The 22423-nt window shown below is 51.6% G+C and overlaps 1 protein-coding gene across 1 annotated transcript in view; it reads right to left on the reverse strand.

The window, feature by feature from the left end:
• KCNK12 (potassium two pore domain channel subfamily K member 12) overlaps positions 1 to 21755 on the reverse strand; it is a 49618-nt gene extending 27863 nt beyond the window's left edge. Inside the window, exon 1 of the mRNA XM_084791925.1 lies at positions 19458 to 21755. Within this exon, the coding sequence (XP_084648051.1) occupies positions 19458 to 19848 (391 nt within the window). The 5' untranslated portion in view covers positions 19849 to 21755. The remainder of the gene's footprint in view (positions 1 to 19457) is intronic.
• Between the last annotated feature and the right edge of the window lie 668 nt (positions 21756 to 22423).

Here is a 22423-nt window from a genome sequence, read left to right on the forward strand (position 1 = left end):
GAAAAGAAAAAAAAAAATGCCCGACCAGATTTCAATTACATTCTCAGTTTCCTTGGGAAAATACTTTGCTTAGGGCTGAGGTCAACAGGTAACAGGTAAGGGCTCCCTCAGGAAGGGGAGCACCCAGAACTGTCACCCAGGTACTGAGACAGGCTCTTCTGAAGCAAGTGTGCACAAAACTGCCAGTGGGGCTGAAGTCCTGGGCCCAGGTGAGCAGCATGGAGTCCCGGGCCCAGGTGAGCCAGCGTGGAGTCCCGGGCCCAGGTGAGCCAGCATGGAGTCCCGGGCCCAGGTGAGCCAGCGTGGAGTCCCGGGCCCAGGTGAGCCAGCGTGGAGTCCCGGGCCCAGGTGAGCCAGCGTGGAGTCCCGGGCCCAGGTGAGCCAGCGTGGAGTCCCGGGCCCAGGTGAGCAGCATGGAGTCCCGGGCCCAGGTGAGCAGCATGGAGTCCCGGGCCCAGGTGAGCAGCATGGAGTCCCGGGCCCAGGTGAGCAGCATGGAGTCCCGGGCCCAGGTGAGCAGCATGGAGTCCCGGGCCCAGGTGAGCAGCATGGAGTCCCAGGCCCAGGTGAACAGCATGGAGTCCTAGGCCCTGGCAGTTCCATGTTTACTCAGCACTGTGCTTATATTTCTTGCATTTCTCCTGCACACTTGAGCTCTTTGTTTCCAAATGGACTTGCCATAAGGAAGGACGCTCTAACACAGGCAGCTACATTAATTCAGGGGACTTCAGAGGCCAACATGTATTCTTGCTATTAATTAGTGGTTTGTGGAAATATACATATAATGACTCCTACTGGTCTTGGGAAGCATTTATAGCCTCCCCAGGGCTTCGTCCTTGAAGGCAATCGTCTGCCATTGAGCTGTTCCCCAATCTCCGAGTGCTTGAATGTATTTCTATCCTATCTTAAGACTATATTAAAATGGCCTATAAATTAGCAAATCCCAAATTTGTAAGCCAGTTCTGACCTGTCTTGGTCCAGCGTTTCCTATCTCTGTAAACAGCAAAGCCATTTTTTTTTCAGTTGCATAAGAGTGTTTTTCCCACATGTGCGCTGCATGCATGTGTCGTGCGACAGGTCGGAAGTGGGCTGGAGATTGAACCCTGGGCTTTTGTGCATGCTTGGTAGACATGCTTGAATGGCTCTACACAGCCAACCCCTTACCCCGCCATTTTCTTTTTGTAGTAAGTGTTACCGTCCAACGCTCACTTGCTGGCCTTTTGCCATGTCCCATCACTAGAACGTTGCAGTGGGGAATCTGTCTGTGTGTACACTGCGGTGTCCCTGGGGATCTAAGATTATGAACACGAGGACACTCAACAAGCACTCACTGAGTGCATGGGTAACTGCGGTCACATTTCCTGGATGCTGAACTGAAATGTGAGGTCTGATAAATGTTCTAGGAAGTGAAGATGGGAGGCCAGTGTAGCACCCGCATCCTGCATCCTGCATCTACACCACAAGAGTCCCTGGGCCTTTTCCTTCTAAGCTCTTTAACCCACAATGCCATTTGGTGCTAGTTTTGGTGGCATCTATTGGTCTAGGATCCAGGTCTAGTCACCAGGGTGCCCTGCGCTGAGGGCCAAAGGCTGGAGAGCAGCTCGGACATCATCGGTACTGTGCCCAGCAGGGAAAACCTGAAAACACCACATAGATGCGCTGACTTCTCCCAGCAGGCCCCGTGTGCCCTCCCTCCTCCACACTTAGCCCTAGGAGGAGACAGAGTCCTGCACTGATAGAATCCATCAGAGAGCAGCTTGGAGTAGGCATTTGGGGTGCCCTTCAGCAGTAAATGGCTATAAAAGCAGACGTTTTATAGGAAAACATTAAAAAAAGAAATAAAGCAGGGATTTAAACCGGGGTAAAGGAGAGTCTAAGGACAGAAACGCCATGAATTAAGGTCATTGTTGTTACACACTGGCTTCTGCTCCGACACAGCCCCGCGGCCTTTCTCTCTGCAGGACTCAGGAAGGCTGCTCCAGAGGCCCCAGGAGGCGGGTGCAGCTCTGCTGAGCCCACTTTGGAAGGGAGAAGCTGCAGGCCCTGCCGGCCCCTTGCCCCAGATCTCCGCATGTGGTCTTTTTTGACTCCCAAGATTAATTACCCTCCTCCCGCCCCCCCCAACCTGTCTGTATGTGTGTGAATATCTAATGGTGAGGATGTGCACATGAGTACAGGGGCCTGTGGTGGCCAAAAGAGGGCATTGGATCTCTTGGAACTGGAGTTACAAATCGGAGGTGGCTGTAAACTGCTCCTTGCTGGTGCTGGGAATTAAAGTCCTCTACAGCCACTTTCCGAAGGGTCCACCAACTTCTAGCTCCTGTCACTGGTCCTTTCTACCTCCATTCCTTCCTGGGCTGCTGCATTGCACCCCCAGTCTATTATTTGGGGGCTCTCTTTTGACCCTGGCTGAGTCCCCTCACAATGTCGCTGTGAGAAAAACTTGGACTTGTGTACAGCTTCTACATTTCATCTGCCAAATTCTATTAACTGTCCATTCAAACTATACCTACAAAACAGAAACAGCATGAGATGCCCAGAACTTACAAAACAATTCACAATGGCATTGGAAGAGTGTGGGATTACACAGTGGGCCAGAGCTAAATATACAAACTAAGTACATGTTACTCAAAGAAGGCACTACTGGTAGAGACACGATGCTCTTGATAAAGTGAGGGGACAGCTGGCAGTGGGCTGACTTACATGTTGGTAAACAGCTAAGACAAGTGATTTCACAATTGCTCGGCTGTTTCCAGGCGATCTAGATACTGGCGGTTTACTCGAACTAGATTGCTGACTACACGGCGAGGATGCTCTGAATTTACGGCTCCTGCTCCAAGTCTACACAGTTCTGCCTGGCCCTCAAGAGCTGCCGCTAAGACAGTTGCAGGTCGCTGTTATTTAACATGGTTGAGGCAGCCTGGCCCTGGTCCCTGGTCTTGCTGTCGTTCATGCCTACCCATCCTGTTAGACACAGTGGAAAAGCAAAAGATCTGGAGTCTGGCTCCTCAGCCATAATCTGGCCACTCACAGCGTGATCTCAGCTCAACTGTGCATTCATGTGATCATGGCCCCATCTTAGAGACTTATTAACTACAAGGGCCAAAGCATCACCACTTTCTGTTTCATATTATCTCCCACCTACCCACCCTAAGAGGCTGGTTCTCTTACAGCTCCTATTCAATACCTATATTAAAATCTATAACTGGACATGGTCACATAGGTCTGTAATCCCAGCATTTAGGAGAGGAAGAAGGGAGGATTAGAAAGTCAAGGTCATCTTTGGTTACCTAGTGAGTTTGAGGCTGGTCTGGGATACATGAGACCTCTCAAAAGAAAAGGGAAGGGAAGGGAAGGGAGGGAAGGGAAGAGAAAGAGACGTGCAAGGAGAAGGTAGTTCATTACCAAAGATGAGGGGTTCAGTGAAAAGGAAAGAGGGATAAAAGAGTAATAGAAGGAAGTGGGAGTGATCAAAATACATTACATACATGTGTAAAATTGTAAACAAAACAAAACAACAACAAAAACAGGTAGAAACAACATTCCCCCCAAAACTCATTTGTTCTGCAAAGACCAAGCAGTGGGAACATAAGAGATGAGGTCCCTGCTCTCATACACAGGGACTTGTGGGAAATGTGACAAGGCTTTCTGAAGAGAGTGCGTGCTCTTAGGGCAGGCAGTTACCAAGAGAGAGGGGACTATAGTCAGGGGGCCAGGAGGGCTCCACGACAGGTGACATCTTAGTTCTAGGCGAGAGTCTGACTACAGCTGAGAGGTTAGGCATCCACGGCTCAGGTTGAGAAAGTAAATGCTAGTGTCCTAAGGTCTGAGGTGTCCAGCATGGATGCCGTGAATGAGCACAGGAGAAGGCTACGTGGGGCCTTGTGGGAAACAGTGGGGCCTTGTGGGAAACAGTGGGGCCTCGCGGGGAAACAATGGGGCCTTGCAAGAAACTAGGACGAGCAGGATTTGGGGTGGTGTTTCAAGCACAAGAGTGAATTGGCCTGATCTGCATTTTTTAAGTCCTTTGTTAAGTTGGGCATGGTGGCTTATATAGGGCAATCAGGAGTTCAAGGGTAGCGCTGGCTACATATTGCGTTATAGACCAGCCTGGGCTACATGAGACCCCCTCCTTTCCTTTTTTTTTTTTTTGGTTTGTTGTTGTTGTTGTTGTTGTTGTTGTTGTTGTTATTATTATTATTATTATTATTATTATTTTAGTTTTTCGAGACAGGTTTTCTCTGTGTAGCCTTGGCTGCCCTGGACTGGTTTTGTAGACCAGGCTGGCCTCGAACTCACAGTGATCCACCTACCTCTACCTCCCGAGTGCTGAGACCACCACACCTGGCCCCTCCATACCCAGCCTCTCCTCTCCTTTTTAAAGATACCTTTGTGTGTTTTTTTGGAAACAGAGGCTGGCAAGAAGCAGAGAGGAAGCAAGAATCCAGGGTAGGTCAGGACCCGCGTGTCCCGCAGAGGATGCTGCAGGAGGCTCGGGGAGAATAAGGATGACAATGAAGGAGGCTACGTGAGGGGGTCCTGATGGGTCTGTAGGTTGTTCTGGAAAGATCTGATAATGCACTAGGAAGAAAGAACTGCGGCCACTTTGTGGTGTTGGTGACATTTATTGAAGTGAAGACTAAAAGAGGCACTAAGGCAGGGGTCACTATTCTGGCCTTTTTCGTAGCTTTTGTTTGCAGTTTTAGAAACCCAATCTTTCTGTGCATCCCTGGCTGGCCTGGAACTTGCTATGTAGACCAAGCTGGTCTTGAACTCATCTTCCTGCGCCTATTTCCCAAGGGCTGAGATGACAGGTGTGCACCTCCCAAGCCCCCCCCCCCGCCCGCAACTATTGGTCACTGCAAGAAAGTGGACAGAACCTGCTGGAGGCAGATGGAGACAAGCCTCGCTTTAAAGGAGATGTCAAGGAGCTCAGGTCACCGTCCAGGGTGACTTGCCAGGTGTGGAAACAGATTCAGTGATGCGCAGGGGGTCAGTGATGGCGCAGGGGGCCAGTGATGGCGCAGGGGGCCAGTGATGGCGCAGGGGGCCAGTGACGGCACAGGGGGCCAGTGATGGTGCAGGGGGCCAGTGACGGAGCAGAACCCACCGCCCAGGCTGGAGTCAGCACTGAGCAGACTCACAGTGAGCTGCCTCCTGATGCACGCTTCCTCATCCTAACACCGCAGCCGTGAATAACGCATGCCTGCCGTTCACACAAGGCCCATCTGGGAGCTTCGTGAGGCCCGTTCTACGCCAACAGTCCAGTCTCTGCTGGGCAGCCCCGGGGCCCCGAGTGCCTGCTCCAAGCTGTGCAACCTGCTACACACTCCCCTCAGTGGCCCAGCAGGCCCTGTGGATTTACTGCCCTTGAATTTGACCGGAGGGACTGAGACTGCCCTTGGCATCAGGAGCTGGCAAAGCAGAGACGTGGACTCTCCGCACGCAGGGGCTGGTTTCAAGTTCTGTCCTTTTTTAACGTGCTGGGACACCTGGATCGAATAGCCCTGCCATGGATGGCTCAAACACTGGTGTTTTCGCTGGGCGGTGGTGGCACACGCCTTTAATCTCAGCACTTGGGAGGCAGAGGCAGGCAGACTGCTGTGAGTTCGAGGCCAGCCTGGTCTACAAAGCAAGTCCAGGATAGTCAAGGCTAACACAGAGAAACCCTGCCTCAAAAAGCCAACCAAACAAACAAAAAAACCTGGTGTTTTCTTTTACAACGTAGATCATTATCTGTATTTTCCTTCTTCCCTCCTCCGTCCCCATCCTCCTCTTCTTTTACTCCAAGGTTCTTTTTTCTTTTTATTTATTTATTTATTTATTTATTTATTTATTTATTTGAAAGATGAGCTTCCTTGTACAGCAGAGGATGACCTGTCCAGCTTGTCATTTGGTTGGTAAGTGGAGATTTCATATTTCACTTTTTCCTTAATGACTGAGCACACAGGTGGACTGGGAAATTCTGACCATTTGTTCAGATTTACGTTCGTTTCAAGAATATTGCTGGAGCCACATGCTATGTTTGAGGCTGTGGAAAGAAGATAAGGGCCAAAGAGAAAAGGAAGCTTGCAGGAACCCAACATCTGCGGAGGAGACAGATGTTAACCACTGGCCCCCCAGGGACTGTGTGCCTCACGGGAAGTGTGAGGATGGTGGCGAGCAAATTGGCCAGGGTGGGCCTGAGGTCCCATGTCTGCACTGCTGGGGTAGGGGTGAGCCTGAGGTCCCATGTCTGCACTGCTGGGGTAGGGGTGGGCCTGAGGTCCCATGTCTGCACTGCTGGGGTAGGGGTGAGCCTGAGGTCCCATGTCTGCAGTGCTGTGGGTAGGGGTGGGCCTGAGGTCCCATGTCTGCACTGCTGGGGTAGGGGTGGGCCTGAGGTCCCATGTCTGCACTGCTGTGGGTAGGGGTGGGCCTGAGGTCCCATGTCTGCACCACTGATGGTAGGGGCTGCTAGATCTCCTTCAGGGTTGGCTAACATGCTACCTCAGCTTTCTGAGGAAGAAGAGAACCCTATGATCTAAATTCTCCAGGCCTCCAAAGTGCTGTTCCCCAGCAAGTACCTCCCTCCTGAGGAACTGCCCCTGCAGCATTTCTGAATTCAGAGCACTTGGCAGCGGGGAAAGAGATCTCGGCCATTTGGAAGGGAGAAGGCCCCCGGGCTGTGATTCAGGCTTCGCGTTGATCTCAACTGTAGCTTTCCAGAAAGCTGGGACACCCGATTCCAATAAAAGCTCCCTGAGTATTTCTGGAGACACCGTGGAGGTGCTGGGCTATGTGGGTGGGTCTGGCTTTTCTTGGCTTGTGGAATTATATTTTCTTACGGCTTAAAAACTTCCATCAAATTTGTGAGCCAGTGTCCGTCCATGTGGGGTGGTCCTGAGCTGGTGAAGGCATCGGTTAGGGAGATAACTGAGCGGGAGCTCTCGTAACTGCAGCTGAGGACACAGCTAAGACCAGGGCAGGACTGGCCTCGAAGACAATAGGAGAAACAGGACTGAACTTCTTTTTACTGTGCAGAGTAGGGAAGGGGACAGCATTGTGTCTGTGACAGGACTGAGGTTTTATTCACTTAGTTTGTTTTCGGGGACAAGACAGGACCCATCTGACTCAAAAGCCACAGAGACTGCGCTGCCAGCCAGGGGAGTCCCAGGTGGCTGCCCAGCTGCACACCTGCCAGCTTTGGAGAGATGAAGCCAGTGGCCAGAGAGAGGGACCAGGGACATGTCCAGCTCTGCCAGCCATGGGGGTGGCATTGGGGGGAAGGAGATCTGGGGCTGGGGGGCAGCTTAGAGTTTCCCAGGGGTCCAAGGGTGTAAACTGTTCACTCACTCATCTCACCCATGCAGCATACGTTGGCTAATTGTGAACTTTGTGCCAAGCAACATGGTCCACGATTGATAGGAGCCACCTCGGAGCTCTCATTACTTCTAGACTCCCTCACAGAGTCGTTCAACGTGCCAGTTCTGATCTGGTCATGACCATTTTACTAAGTGTCATGGGGGCCAGCACTACTAAGACAGAGCTGCTGCGCTAGAAAAGAAAGGAATAACAGAAAATGTTCTGGGTCATGTGCCAGCTTTGGACACGCCCTATTCTACCTAACACCAGCTTATGTTAGAGTTGGGGGAGCTGACCCAGGTAGGTCCCTGAAAGGGGAGCCTCTCACCAAGTACCCTCAAGTCCAAGGTCAACGGGTAGAAAACAGGAAGAACGAGAGAAGCCTTCTAGGTGGAGAGAAGAGTGTGAGCAACGGGCCCCCCCTGCCCCCCCCCCCCGCGGCAGCTTGCAGAAGTTCCTGGAGCAAGTGTGAGGGCTGTGTGGGCAGATGGAAGAGGTGGGGGTGCCATGAGGAAGGGGAGCCAGAAGCTAAAGCTGGGGAAGGGATACACGGACACACACACACACACACACACACACACACACACACACACACACACACTGACGTACGCACGCCCAGCAGTGCAGCAGCAGCAGCGTTTACCCTCAGGCTATGACCTTGAGCAGAACTCTCTCTTGAGCAAAGTCTGTGACAGGACTGAGGTTTTATTCACCTAGTTTGTTTTCGGGGACAAGACAGGACCCATCTGACTCAAAAGCCACAGAGATTGCACTACCAGCCAGGGGAGTCCCAGGTGGCTGCCCAGCTGCACACCTGCCAGCTCTGGAGAGATGAAGCCAGTGGCCAGATAGAGGGACCAGGGACATGTCCAGCTCTGCCAGCCATGGGGGTGGCATTGGGGGGAAGGAGATCTGGGGTTGGGGGCAGTTTACAGTTTCAGCGGCCCAAGGGTGTCAGTTACTCACTCACTCATCTCACTCATCCAGCATACGTTGGCTAACTGTGTACTTTGTGCCAAGCAGCACGGTCCAAGATTGATAGGAACCACCTTGGAGCTTTCATTGCTTGTCTGCATATGGCCCAGAGAGGCGTGGCCTGTGACTGATGGAGAGCCGCATAGCCGTGGAAGCTGTCTCAGCACAGCCAGCGTTCCTAAACTGGGCTTCAGTCCTGCCTGAGACTTCCTTCCCCACATCTTCCCTCCAGTGGGCAGTCCCGAGGCGGGGCTGTGTGTGGGTCTTCACATGGGATAGTGTCGGATAAAATCCTGGGTTGGTCAGGACCCCGAATGCCCATTCTGCCCAGACTGACTCGGAGCCTGAGGCTGAATCCACAAAATGAGGATTTTGTTTGCTTGTTTGTTTGTTTGTTTTTGGTTCCAAGGATTTGAGAAAGCTTCTGGGAAAAGCATAGATAAAGGCGCAGGTGATAAACTAGCCGCGTGATATGGAACAGGAAGGAGAATCAGCCAAGGAGCTGATGAGGTGACTTTGATCCTTTCCTCAATCCCAGAACGCAGGCCCTGACTGCTGGCATGGAGGTCCGGAGAGAGGCGAGCGGGAATCATTCTCCAGCAGGCCCTACCCAGTGGTTTTGATACCAGATCCATCCAGGGAAACAGGGTAGGACAGGCCTGGGCCAGGGTTTTGTCTCTTACTCTCAGGGCCACAACCTCCTCCTCCTCCAACTGAATATTGCCAAGAAAGAGGAAGGAGGAAAGGACCGAGCTGCGGATGCCTTTGTGGCGGCTGGGGACAGAGAAGTCACTTAGTCTTTTGGTGGATCAGTGCACAGTGATCAAGACACTAGATGGGGCCTTGAGATGCGCTCTGTTGGTACCATGCATATCTACCAATCACAAAGCCCCAGATTTGACCCCTACCACCCCCAAAATGGGTCAGAGTTGGCCCATGTCATCCTGGGCTAGCAAGTCCAAGGCTAGCCTAGACTACATTAAACCCTGTCTCTAAAAACGTGTAAGTGAGTAAGTAAATAGCACTCCAATTAGGCGGGCTTAAAAAAAAAAAAAGAGAATTTTAAAGAGCACCATGCTGGGTCATGCCTGTAATCTCAGGACTTCTAAGGTAGAGAGATGGAAGGACCAGCCTCAACAAGTTCAAGGCCTGCTGAAGCTACATGGGATCCTGCCTTGACAGCAAACCAAACAATATCATGGCAAGCATTATGTAACAGCACAGGGCCACAGCATGCCCTAGAGACACAGGCTGTCTCAGAGTGGTGTATGCCACTCTGTAGGTTTGGCAGAGACCCAGAGGGTCCTGCACAGGGTGGTGAGGTCGAAGGAGCTTCAAGGGCAGACCAGGGCTCACCGACAAGGCATGACCAGCTCTGGAAAGCTGCCGCCATCGCTGTGGACTCACCAAGCATGCACACAGGATGAGCCCTTTCAACCTTTAAAGCAGTGAGCAAGAACCACTTCCTTTTATTTTTGGTATGTGCGCTGGCTAGATTTATGTCAACTTGGCTTTGGAGAGGAGGAAGCCTCAACTGAGAAAATGCCTCCGAAAGATCAGGCTAACGACAAGCCTGTAGGGCATTTTCTTAACTGATGATTGGTGTGGGAGGGCCCAGCCTATTGTGAGTAGGGCCACTCCTGGGCTGGCGGTCCTGGGTTCTGTAGGAAGCAGGCTGAGCAAGCCATGTGAAGCAGTGCTCTTCCATGGCCCCTGCGTCAGCTCCTGCCTCCAGGTTCCTGCCTCCCTTGAGTTCCTGTCCTGACCTCTTTTGATGAGGAACTGTGATGTGGAGGTGTAAGCCAAATAAACCCTTTCCTCTCTGGCTTGCTTTTGTCATGGTGTTTATCACAGCAACGGTAGCCCTAAGGCAGGTACCGTTGGTACCAGGAGTAGGGTATTGCTGACCATGTGTTTGGAGGAAGACTGTGGAAGAAAGACTTGGGAATTGAGAATTCGAACCTTGGTGAGCTGTTCCGTGTGAGTGTAGAAGAATGTTAAGAGAAATAAAGATGGAGGCCTGGCTGGTGAAGTCCCAGTGGGCAGCTGGAGAGCCACTGGTCAAGTCCCAGTGGGAAGTTTGAGAGCCACTTAAAGGCTCTATCAGGGTCGTTGCATATTGTGAGTTAAGAATCTGTGGTTAGAACATCATGATGGGTGGATTGGGGCCCAGGGGGGTCTGCTCAATCTATTGCACCAACCAAGGACAATACAATAGTAAACACTGAACCCCTACTCTGATCTACCCAATGGACAGGACATTCTCCACAGTTAAGTGGAGAGCAGGGACTGACTTTGATATGAACCCTGGTGCTCTATATTTGACCACCTCCCCTTGGTGGGGAGGCCTGGTGGCACTCAGAGAAAGAATAAGCAGGCTACCAAGATGAGACTTGATAGCCTATGACCACATAGTGGGGGAGGAGGTCCCCCTGGGTCATAGACCTAGGGGAGGGGAGTAGGGTGAAAGCAGGAGAGAGGGAGGAATGGGAGAATACAAAAGATGGGCTGGCAATTGTGTTGTAATCTGAATAAATTAATAATAATAATAAAAAGAATCTGTGGTTCTAGTCAGCTGGGACTGACGAATCAGCCGTGATTAACAAGAGACAAACACCACTGAAGTAAAACCTTTGCATGACTGGGACAACTAATGCTGGCCGGCTGGAGCTGCAAAATCAGCAGTGATTAAGAAGAGACGGGCATCACTGAGGTGAAATCCAGAAAATATTTCCTCAGAGTCAGGAAACAGGAGCTGTGTTTCAGAGGTGTCCACGCTGTACCTCACTCTGGCCGCTGAACTCAGTAATGTGAAGAATCACCCAGGTGCTCCTGGTTTTGAAGCCATGGATGCGTTATGGAGAGCAGCCAAGGCCTTGAACTGAGAGGCCATTGGTGAAGGTGCAGCCTCAGCGGCAGTTGAAGGCCTAGGGATGAAGACGCAGAGAAATGGAGGCTTGGCACCATGAAGAGAGCTTATCAGTGAAAGTGCAGCCCAGCGGCAGCAGAAGGCCCCAGAGTTTTGGAGATGCCAGGACCCCGGGACGACCATCAAGGGCAGCAGCAGCAGTGATGTGGAGCCAGCAGCAGCCTAGAAGACAGCTGTGCGCTACAGAGGCAGAGCTGGAGACTTGACACAAGCCCTTTGGATGAGCTTAGAAGATGGGAGGGGAGCCCAGACGTTCAACATGGAGTTATTTACACAGTTGGAGTTTGGTTTGGTTTTGGTTTGATTGTGACTGTGCCTTGGTTCTTCCCTCAGGAAGTAAGAAAGTATTTAGCTTATTTTTCATTTTTATAGGAGCCTGCAGTTGAAAGACATTAGATTTTAAGAGACTTCGAGTTTTAAAAGAGATATTTTAAAAAGACCTATTTTTTTTAATTGCTTGAAATTTTAAAGGCTGTGGGTCTTTGTAAGCTTCTAAAATGTTTTATGTTGTGATGTCTTTATTAATGTGTGGTCTTGGGGATGAATAAGAAAGTTATGGCTTAACAGAAATGTGTTTGTGTCAAGTTGACAAAGGGTCAGTTGTGCTAGCTAGTTTTATATCAACTTGACACAAGCTAGAGTCATCAGATAGGGGAAGCCTCCATTGAGACAATGCCTCCATAAGATCAGGCTGCAGGCAAGCCTGTAGAGATTTTTCCTAACCAGTGATTGATGTGGGAGGCCAGGCCCATTGTGGGGCCTAAGAAGCCAAGTGCTAGCATGGGTGAGGACCAAGGAATGCCAGTCTCCTTCCCTGCCCTCCACCAGCACCTCCCCACTGTAGAGAAATGTTAACTCAGAACATGGATATTCTGGCAAGACATCATCACATCCAAAGGCCTTCTATGTAATCCAGTCGGCAAGAGATTATATCCAAAGATCTATGTCTGTGTGAACTGGCTGGAATACAAAAATGCCTTTAATCCAGGAGACAGAGGCAAACAGATCTGAGTTCAAGGCCCACTTGGTATAGAACAAGTATCAGGTAAAGAAAAGCTTAGGTCCAGGCATGGTGGCACAGGCCTTTAATCCCAAACAAAGGTTAAAGTTAATTTGTAGAAGGAAGCACCCATATTAAAAAGTGAATTCTAATTGAATGGCAGGAAAGATGAAAAATCAGAGAAGATCTGGCAGAAATAGGATTAGCCCAACTCTCATGAGAAGAGAGAGGAAAGGGAAGCTGCTTACGTGGCAGTTTTACCAGGACAGTGAGAGATGGGTTGCAGAGAGAGAACTCAGGTGAAGATGGAATGAGCCAGAAAATGAGAAGAAGCCAGAAGGTTAGAATAGATTTCTGAGTTAGTTTGAGGCCAAGCAGAGCAATTCTGGGCTGAGAGAGAAGCCAGGTTAATAAGTCAGTTGGGAGAGGAGTTTGAGCCAGAATTGCTGAGTTGAACCTGCCAGCCCAGAGCTCAGAAAGAACAAGTAAGGATGAGCGTATTAAGCAGGAAGTGTCAGAAGCTGAAAACATTCTTGGCCGAGGTTAGATTGTACAGAAGCTAGAAGCTTCCAGGACTAGGCCTAGGTTAGCAGAAGGAGGCAGTGAGCCTCCCAGATAACAACTGAACCAGGAGAATAAAGATGTCTTTTACAGCCTGCGCATTTCTCAATCTTGTTGAAAGTGAGACATCCGGTAGTTTCAGGGTGGGAAGCCTGCGCCTGTGATGACCCGATGCTAGAGCCTCTCAGTGCGGACTCCTCCGGCTTTACGCACATTTTGTTTGGGCTGGTTGCTGGCCAGAACCTGGGGTCCATGACACTGGACAGAGGTGGGGGGGCAGGGGCACCGAGCACTCAGAGAAGACCTGTGGCTGGGACAACCCCAGGAACGGACCAATGGCCTTTGGCTGCCTCCTAGCTTCTAACATGAGCAGCCTGCAAGGCGAGGTACTCTAGCTGGGAAGATAGGGACACATACTAAAGGCTGTGGCCACCACTTTCAGATCAGGACGTTTAAAGTCTCTCCCTTTTCTTTTTCATGTAGAGTTGAACACTCTTCCAATAGCCTAGGTACCAGCTTGGGAGAAACTTCAGCCTAATTCAGTCCTTGGCTTCCCTTTGAGCAGTGTGTGCAAGAACCTTACCCCGCCCCACTTCCCTCCCTGCCTCCCTGTCCCTTTCCCTTTGTGAGTGCAGGTGTGTGAGAGTGGGAAATGCATCTACTTTCAACAATTCTGACAAAACATTTAGCTTTGCCCCTTGTGGACTAGTTTTGGAAGGGCTCCTTGGACTTCGACGGCCAAGTGTGATATTTTATGCCTGCAATCTTAGTGCTTGGGACATGAGTTCTAAGGCAGCCTAGGACATATAGCAGGTTTCAGCCAGTCTGGGTTACATAGCATGACTCTGTTTTTTTTGTTTGTTTGTTTTGTTTTTTTGTTTTTTTGTTTGTTTTTTGAGACAGGGTTTCTCTGTGTAGCCTTGGCTGTCCTGGACTCGCTTTGTAGACCAGGCTGGCCTCGAACTCACAGCGATCCGCCTGCCTCTGCCTCCCGAGTGCTGGGATTAAAGGCGTGCACCACCACACCTGGCTTATGACTCTGTTTTAAGAGGAGGAGGAGGATGAGATGAAGAGAGAGAGAGAGAGAGAGAGAGAGAGAGAGAGAGAAAGAAAAAGAAGAAGAAGAAGGAGGAGGAGGAGGAGGAGGAGAGAGGCATAGACATACAGAGAGACAGAGACAGAGGGACAGACAGTCAGACAGACAGAAATTTCAGATAGGTGGCATCTGAGGGGTGCTCCATAGTTGGGGTTCTTGCCTTGATCTCCAGTCAGCATAGCTCTGCCACACTCTGTTCTATAACGGGCTGCTGACTGGCTTTGGATGACAAAATGTTCTTCTAAATGGCTTGGGAAAGTTCTAGACATCTTCATGGTCCTTGCAGCTATAGACCCTGAGCCACTCAAGACTGGGGCCCTAGGCAGACTCAGCACTAACTAGGAAAAGGTCCCCATCATCTGGCTGCGACTGGGAACAGTGACAGACCACTCCCCAAGACAAGGAAAGCTGAGGGTCCCGATGCTCCTCTTGTCTTGGTCTTGGACACCTGCAGCTGTCCCCATCTGTTCCTCTTTGTCTTCCTCTCAATCAATGTTTGTCCTAGGAAGCATCAATGGAGGCCGAAGATGCCTAGTTCAGCAGGATGCAGGAGAAAACCAAGTGTGCATGTGGCCTGCATCCATGGAGCAATTAGCAGATGGCTGTGCAACCTCGGTTAGGCTTTGTGGGAGCCAGGAGCTCACCTCAGGAAAGAGCCAACAATTTCTCCCTCCGAGACGGCTGGCCAGAAGCTGAGAAGACAGCAGCACCGGCTGACTCAGTGACTTCAGAGCCGCATCTGCTGACTCAGCGTTTCCACTGCTGGAGACTCACCACCCTTGAGGAGATGTTCTTCAGAGGGAAGAGGCCTCTGCATAAAGATGCTCAAAATAGCCCAGGCTGGGAGCCACCCAGCTAGCCTGCAGCAAGGAAGCATCAACTACAACGAATGTCATGCACCTATTAAAAGCCACGAGTGCAGGCCATGAGGAAATGTGGACTTGGTGTTAATGATACAACAAAGGGAAACAGTGCCTCCCTTTTTGTTTTACCTAACTGCAGGGGACCTGAGGCAGGAGAAGAGCTATGTTGGACCTGGGTGACTTGCTCTGTGAGTCAGTTAAACAATCGTTGTTTCCTAAAGGGCAACTACAGGGCAAGGGGAGATGAAGGATAGGAACGTGTTTCCTGTTCATCGACAGCTTCAAAGCCAGCGTGCGCGTTTCCCACATCCTTCGACTCTGTCACAGCACTGCTTTCCAATAATGAAAGAAGGAAGTGAGAGAGACACAGCCTCCTCCTGGGACATGCTTCAGGTGTCACCACCACCTCCAGCTCAGTACATACATGTTAGAAGAAACCCAAATGAGTGATGGCGGTGACATTTTGCTCTTATAATGTCTTAGTCTCCTCTACAGCAAAAAACATTTTTTTTTAAAAAACTCAAGTTTTTTTTTTTTTAAAGGAGGGGGGTGGACGTGTTACTAATCCCGTGGCCGAATAATTATGTGTACCCACTTCTGAAAGCAGGAAGCTAAATTATGCAGTGCCAAAAGTGACAACTCTCATACCTACACCATATCGTCTCTACCGGCATGATTTTAGCTTTACAGCTACTAAAAAATTCTGCCAGGAAACCTAATAGAAGGAAGCAAAAATATTTCTGTTTTGATCAAGCTGCCATTTGAGAGAGACTTTTAAATATGTTCTTCTGTATGTGTAAATCTGACAGCAGATGCATAATTAAAGCCCCTAGGGAGAGCTTCCTTTTAATCTTTTCAAAGAAAACCAATAAAGTATCCTTTAAGACTCGAGATGATGGATTAATACTCTTGGACTGTTCTGAATTTCTCCAAGCCAGCGTGCTGCTGTTAAGAACTCAGCCAGGAGCTAGAGGAGCCAGAGTCACTGACTTCAGTGTTAGTTCATCTGATTCAGACGATGACACAGATGACGATGTGCCAAAGGCCACACTCGCCTCTGCCATGAGGCCTGTTGCTTTGGGTGTTGGTTAGATGGAGGAATGCAGACACAAACATGTTCACATTAAAATAAGCTTCACTCCAACCCCCTAGGGAGTATGTCGCAGAGGGTAAATGGGAGAAGTGGTAATTACCCAGGGTTTCAGATCTGTGTGAGCAATCAGGATGAATAATTTAGAGTGTAAAGTGGACTTTTTAAAATATCTTGCTTGAGCTACTCAGATAGACTTTGTGCACAGCCTCAACTACCACTGGATAATTGCAGGCACATTTCCCCCATAGGGTCTGTGCTGTGTGAACACCTGTGTGTTTACACAGTTGCAAAGCACCCATCTCAGGATATGGGGCCCCTTACAAGCCAAATGTCAGGACAAATATTCCCTCTCACTGTGATGTCCCATGTGATGACCTTGAGTACACATAACCAGATTGAACCTTCCTGTACGCTGCCTGCCTCTGAAGGCCAATCCCATCCCTCTGTTACCTCCTCTGAGTACATGCTCTTGAGAGCAGGCACTCTCAGACCATCCTTCCCCTGATGGCTGTCTCTCTTGCCTATACAGCCATTCAAGGCCTTCAGCTGCTTCTAACACACCTGCCTGCAACATCTGTGTGACCCATCAAGTTTTCTGTACTTAACCAGCTGCTGGCCTGACCAGCAACCTAGCCACTGCCTTAGTGTCAGATTTATGTGCACACACACACACACACACACACACACACACACACACACACACACACACAGAGAGAGAGAGAGAGAGAGAGAGAGAGAGAGAGAGAGAGAGACTCACATTATTAATATATCAGTTTCACACAAGGATATTCTCACCACTGCTATATGCATGAAATTGGGGTACTATTCACCACACAAACTCAGCTAGACATTGAGGTGAACCCCTCATTAACTGTGTGTAGATCCTCTAACATGGCACCACACAGACTCCACCAACAGTCTCCCTTTGGTTCTGGTCACCTGTAGTGAGCATGGCTAACACACACTGCGTCTCAGCTGCCCACATTGGAATATGCTTAGGCCTCTGACACATAGACCAAAGGTTATTAGCCTTTCACAACATAGCGCTGGGCCTGACACACACAGTTCTTCACGGTTAGTCACTGAATGAAGGGTTGTTTATACAAAGACTATATGGATCATTTATCTGAGCCTGATAAATAACAGCAAGGGAAATACTCTATGTCATTAGGCAGGATACAAGCCTGGAGCCCTGAATTCCACATAGCTGCATGAACCACACACCCCGTGGTGATTGTTGATCAAGTCCAACCCAGACCATGATACTTTTCTCTTTCCTGGATGAGATGGCAGACTAGAGACGCCTGGCTACCTGTTTACGGCTGAGCTTTGGTTCCCTGTGTGATTGCATCCGTAAACACACCATAACTGCAACAACTGGACATTTAAAGGGAAGGAAACACATAAGCAGAGAAGACACTGACCTATGTAGGTCTCCATTGAAATCTCATCCTAGTATGTTTTCCACAGAGATGGCTGAAAGGATAATCATGCTGGTTGGGGACTCAGCAGAACTTATTTGACTGACAGACGAGGACCAATTTGAGCCACTATCCCCAAGTGTCACGCCAGGCATGCAGCTTGCAGAGACTACTCAAACAGCAGTTTTGGTATCCCCAGAGAGGGCCACCAGTTCAATCCTGAGCCATCCACACACTGGTGCTAATTTTGCCCTGAGGATTTTGGAAACAACATGCGAGGTCATTCATAACACAGCCACACCGTGCAGCCTGTCCGCACTGCCTGCCTACATCCAAAAGCACGAGCACAGTTCCTTCCCACTTGACTAAAGAACAGACAATCCTGACAGTAGATTAAAGACTGGGACGTGGGACAATTTTCAAACAATCTGACTTGGTTTTGTCCCCAAACCCGAGGGAGAAGCCTGGGTTCCGAATCACGGCTTCTGAAACCATGCAGCAAGCACAGGCCACAAGAGTGGGGCCTCTGGATGGGAAGAGGACACTGGCGCAGCGGCTTCTGCTTATCTTACAGTTCCACTAGGAAGCTAGAGCGTGTCCCTGGGGGAGAGACGCTGTGACATATATGTTCCCAGGTGTACCTCTAGGTAGAAGAAGCAACAGGGAGTGTTTACAAGAAGACTACTTGTTACAACGAACTATAAACACATGATGTCACCCTCTAAGATTAAGCATCCTTAGTACTTTTAAAGCACTTAAAAAAAAAACCCTCTAGTTGCTATAGCAACTCGATGCAGCTTTTAAAAGGGGATTTTTTGAGGGGGGTCATTTTATATCTTCAATCACCATAACAACATGATATATTTTTAAAGCGTATTTTTATCCAGTTTGTATAGACTTTGGGCTCGGTCCATATTTTCCTTTTCTATTTAAAATAATCAGATCAAGCATGACACAGGAGAAAAAAAGATTGGTGGTAAGGAAGCGCTTCCACGGACTATACATCCACACAGACAGAGAACTGCAGAGAGACATCTCCCTCTGCGCACATCCCGAACAGACCTGCTGCCTCTGTCCAGCCTCCAGGCAGCAGTACCATGCTCTGAACTGGCACCGGGAACGGTATTGATAAAGCTCCTCATTTCTCAGCCCTGAAAGTACATCCCTTTCTCCTAAATTGCATCAGCAGAAGAGGACGTCTTGGGGTGGCCAGCGAATGCTTCTCAAACCCTGAGATTCAAAAAAGGAGTGGGTGAGACAGCAACCAAGTCTTCTCAAAGTACATTTCTTCTGCACTCTCTACAGCTAAATAAGTGGGGGAGGTGGCTGTTCTACAGGATGCCAAGCTCCTGGGAAAAGGAGTGGGTGGGAGGGGCTGGAGACTCACTCTCCCAACAGGAGCACTAGGGGACTTCAATCTAGCTGAAAAGGAAGTCGCGGCGGCGGGGGGTGGGGGCGGGGGTGGAGTGGGATGGGGGGTGGGGAGGTCTCAAGAGTCTGCACATTTTCTCGAGGTTAAGAAAAAGTGAGCTGTTTATGTCAAGGTATAATGAAAAGGCCACTAACCTCTGTCTGTCCTTTGGCATTACTATTGGTTGGAAAAGGGGGAGCAAAGACAAGAGGTCAAGAACTTGGGGGAAGTTTAGGGGCGTGGGAAGGGGAAAAACCAAGGCGCATGGTGTAAAACAGTGAAATGGAAGGTTTGGCTGCCTTGTGAATAACGGACTTTACTTTGAGGGGGGTGGGGCAGTGTCAACAGGAGAAGAGGACGCGAAGAGGAAATGAAAACGCTGAGAATGGACGCGAGAAATAGCGAGGCCTGGGACGGGTGGAAAGTAGCAGCCCTTGACCTGTGTTCTCACAAACCCTCTAACAGGGGACAAAACCAAAGAGCAGAGCCTGGACACGTAGCTCTTACAGTGCTCGGTGCCTGGTTGACACACAGTCAAGTGAGTGGCCCCTAATAAGAGCTAGACCTGTCCATTCCAGCCAACCTTTGGTCCGAATGCAGGAAAGAAAAGTAGGGGGACTAGAGGACAGAGAGCGAGACAAAAGTAGGCAAAGGGTATCAGAATGGAAGAGAGGAGCCGGGAGATGCCGGCCCAGTCTCCGATCGGTGGAAAAGGCAGTGAGCGACAGGCACGAGAGGAAAGACGCGCGGGGCGCGCAGCTCACCTATGGTCGACACCACGGTGCCCACGAAGTAGAAGGCTCCGGGGAAGTCCCAGCGCGGACGCAGGGCGTCGGCGCGGACCCCGGCGGCCAGCGCGGCCTCGTAGTGCCGGAGGAAGGCGCGCAGCTCCGGCTCAGCCACGCCGTGCGCCGCGCTGAAGTTGCGCAGCGTGGCGCCCCAGCGCGCCCGCGCCTCCGCCTCGCCCGGGCTCTCGAGCGCGGAGAAGACAGTGGCGCCCGCCACCAGGTAGAGGCCGATGAGCGCGGCCAGCAGCACGAAGCGGCCGGTGTCCTCGTTGAGGTGCGAGCGGCGACAGCAGCAACAGCAGCAGGAGGGGCGCGGCAGGCGGCGGCGACAGCGGCGGGGCGGGGGCCGGGGGCTGCGGGAGGACATGGTCCGCAGCTCAGCCCCGGGGCTGGGGCGGCTCTTGGAGCCGGGGCCGTGACATCCCCGCCGCAGGAGCAGGAGCGTGAGGATGGTGGCCAGAGGTTGGGGCCGCGGCGGAGCCCCTCTGCAGTCTCTCCGGAACCGGGACGGCAGGGCGCCTTCGCCTCCTGCCGGTCGTTCAGGCCATGCACCCGTCGCGCGGCCCAGTGGGCACCCGGTCTGGAGCGCTTCTCTCCGCGCCCCGACGCCTTACTACCTCCCGCGGCTCCTCACTTGCTGCCCTCGGGCTCCGGGCTCCGAAGCTAGGCCAGCGCCGCCCGGTGGCTGGAGTCCACCGGGCCCCGGGACGCATACTCCACTCTGGACAGGCCGCGGGCTGCGGACAGGTCGAACCGTGGAGTCCGGGAGCCTAGGATCGGAACACGGTGGCAGGGCACAGAGAGAGTCCTCTGGAGCATCTCATGAGGCTGCTGGGAATCGGTGGTGCCTAGGAGCGGGCTGGCGGGCAGTCCTGTTCCACCCCAGTAATTGATCTGTCGGTGTCGGCTTCGGAGCCTCAGAGCCAAGCCGAGTCCTCCGGGGAAGCGCTCCCTTCCTTTCCCTGCTACCGCCGAAGAGCTACCCAGCTAGGAGAGGCGGAGTCATCCTAGCCTGGGGCGGAGTGTTGGGGAGGGGTGAGTAAGGAAGGGAGGAAGGGGTGGAGAGTTGGGCTGCTGCGACGCCTCCAGGTCGCTCTGTAGGCACCAGTGCGTCCCACTGGAGCAGGTGTCCCACTGCCGTGCTGGCTGCCAGCCTGCTAGTCTACCGCGTCCTTCCTTCCCTGTGCTTGAGCTCCGGAATCGCTTCCTTTCTCAAGCCACGGGAAAACTTTATTCAACTTAGTGTTTTGAGGTTTCAGAGGCTGGGGGCCAAGCCGACTTTCGATTCTTGGGCTCTAGCCAGAAGTTTGAGGTCCCTTTGCTCACTCATTTGTTCCTGGACCAACCGCAGCGCCAGGACTCCGGCGGAGTTCTCTGAAGGGAAAGACCCGGCTTGGGAACCGAGGGCAGGCAGTCTTTCTGGGCTCCGGGCATGGCGGGAACCAGGGCGTCTGCTCCCTCTCCCGACCGAGCGCCTGGCCGGCGTCAGCACCGCGGACAGCGCATCGGTGCCGCAGCCTGCGGGCGGGAGGCTCCAGGCTGCGGGGGGCCCGCCACCGGGGGCCAGGTTGTTCACCCCGCGCCGCGGTGCTCCCCAGACCTTCCTTGTTTCCCCTTCTATCTCCTGAGTGTCCTCCAACCCACTCCGACGCAGGTGCGGTCGCCAAAACAGCATATTGCCAGGGTGCGGAAGCTGCGGAATAGAAACGGGAGGAGGAGTCACGCGCAGGTGGAGGACTCAGGGCCACCAGAGCAGGAGGATCACAGGCCCAGCGCTGCTGGGGCTTCTGTGCTTCCCGAGCTCACCCTCCCGAGGGACAAGAGCCTGGATATACCCGGGGTGCAGTAGAGGGTGAGGAGGGTAGAAGCTCGCAAGGAGGAGCGGTGTGCTTTGGAACACCCTGAGAAAGCTTCCGCCCTAGCTCTGAGGGAAAAAGATAGCGGTGCTGTGCATAGCCGCTGGTCCTTCTGTGTCCAGCAGAACCCAGTTTGGCTGGGGTCATAAAGTTGTGTAGTGAGGGACGCCGTCGATATAAACAGATAATCCCGCCAACTCTGGGTAGCTAGACCCCCTTTTGCCCCCTCCCCTTTTTTATTGGCCTCGAAGAGGATACTGATGACATAATACGGATAACAGGAAAGAAAAATAATGATGCTGTTTTCTTAGACACCCTAGCTGGCTGAGGGCACTCTGGCAAAATGCAGAGCTGCCGTCATGTCCCTCCCCAGTCCATGGCCAGGCTAGCTAGCCTCTACCTACTCAGAGTGATGCTCTGGTGATGCTCACTGTGGGCCCTGAGTGAGTCTCCTCCGAACATTTCACAGCTATGAACTTGGGATCCTTTTGCTCACAAGCTGGCACTGGAGTCAGGAGAGCTGTGGAATGCTGGGTGGTACCTGATTTGTGGTATAGCTAATGACTAGCCAGGGAGCAATGGAGGTTTGCTTCTTAGAGACGATGCTCCAGTGTATGAGTGGAAGGGACCACGCTCCTGTGGGTATGTGCAGATGGGAAGGCGTCCACTCTACCTCGGACTCCACGCTTGGATGGCAAGTGGTCACTTATGGATTAAGGAGGAAAACAGCTTATCTACTGAGAGAGTCCTCAGTGCCCCGAGTCACTGTAGAGCACACAGTGGGAACACACACACACACACACACACACACACACACACACACACACACACGCACACTTGCCAACTATCACTGCTGCAAACCACTGTTGTTGTCAACTGTCCCCTTTCCCAGCCTTTGCTTCCCCTCAGCTGCCTACAGGTGTCAACCCAGCTGACTGTTACCTCCAGTCAGGCCCTGCAGACAGTGAGAGTGGCCTAGCCATGGACCTCTGTGCTGGTGAGCCCAGAAAGAAGCCTTGTGGGTGTGTGATTTCAGGAGATGGCTCTGAAAGGTACTACCAGGCCTCTCAGGGCTTTGTCCAGACT

The sequence above is a fragment of the Acomys minous genome, assembly GCF_964271855.1.
Source record: "Acomys minous genome assembly, chromosome: 8".
In the NCBI taxonomy this organism is placed as follows: domain Eukaryota; kingdom Metazoa; phylum Chordata; class Mammalia; order Rodentia; family Muridae; genus Acomys; species Acomys minous.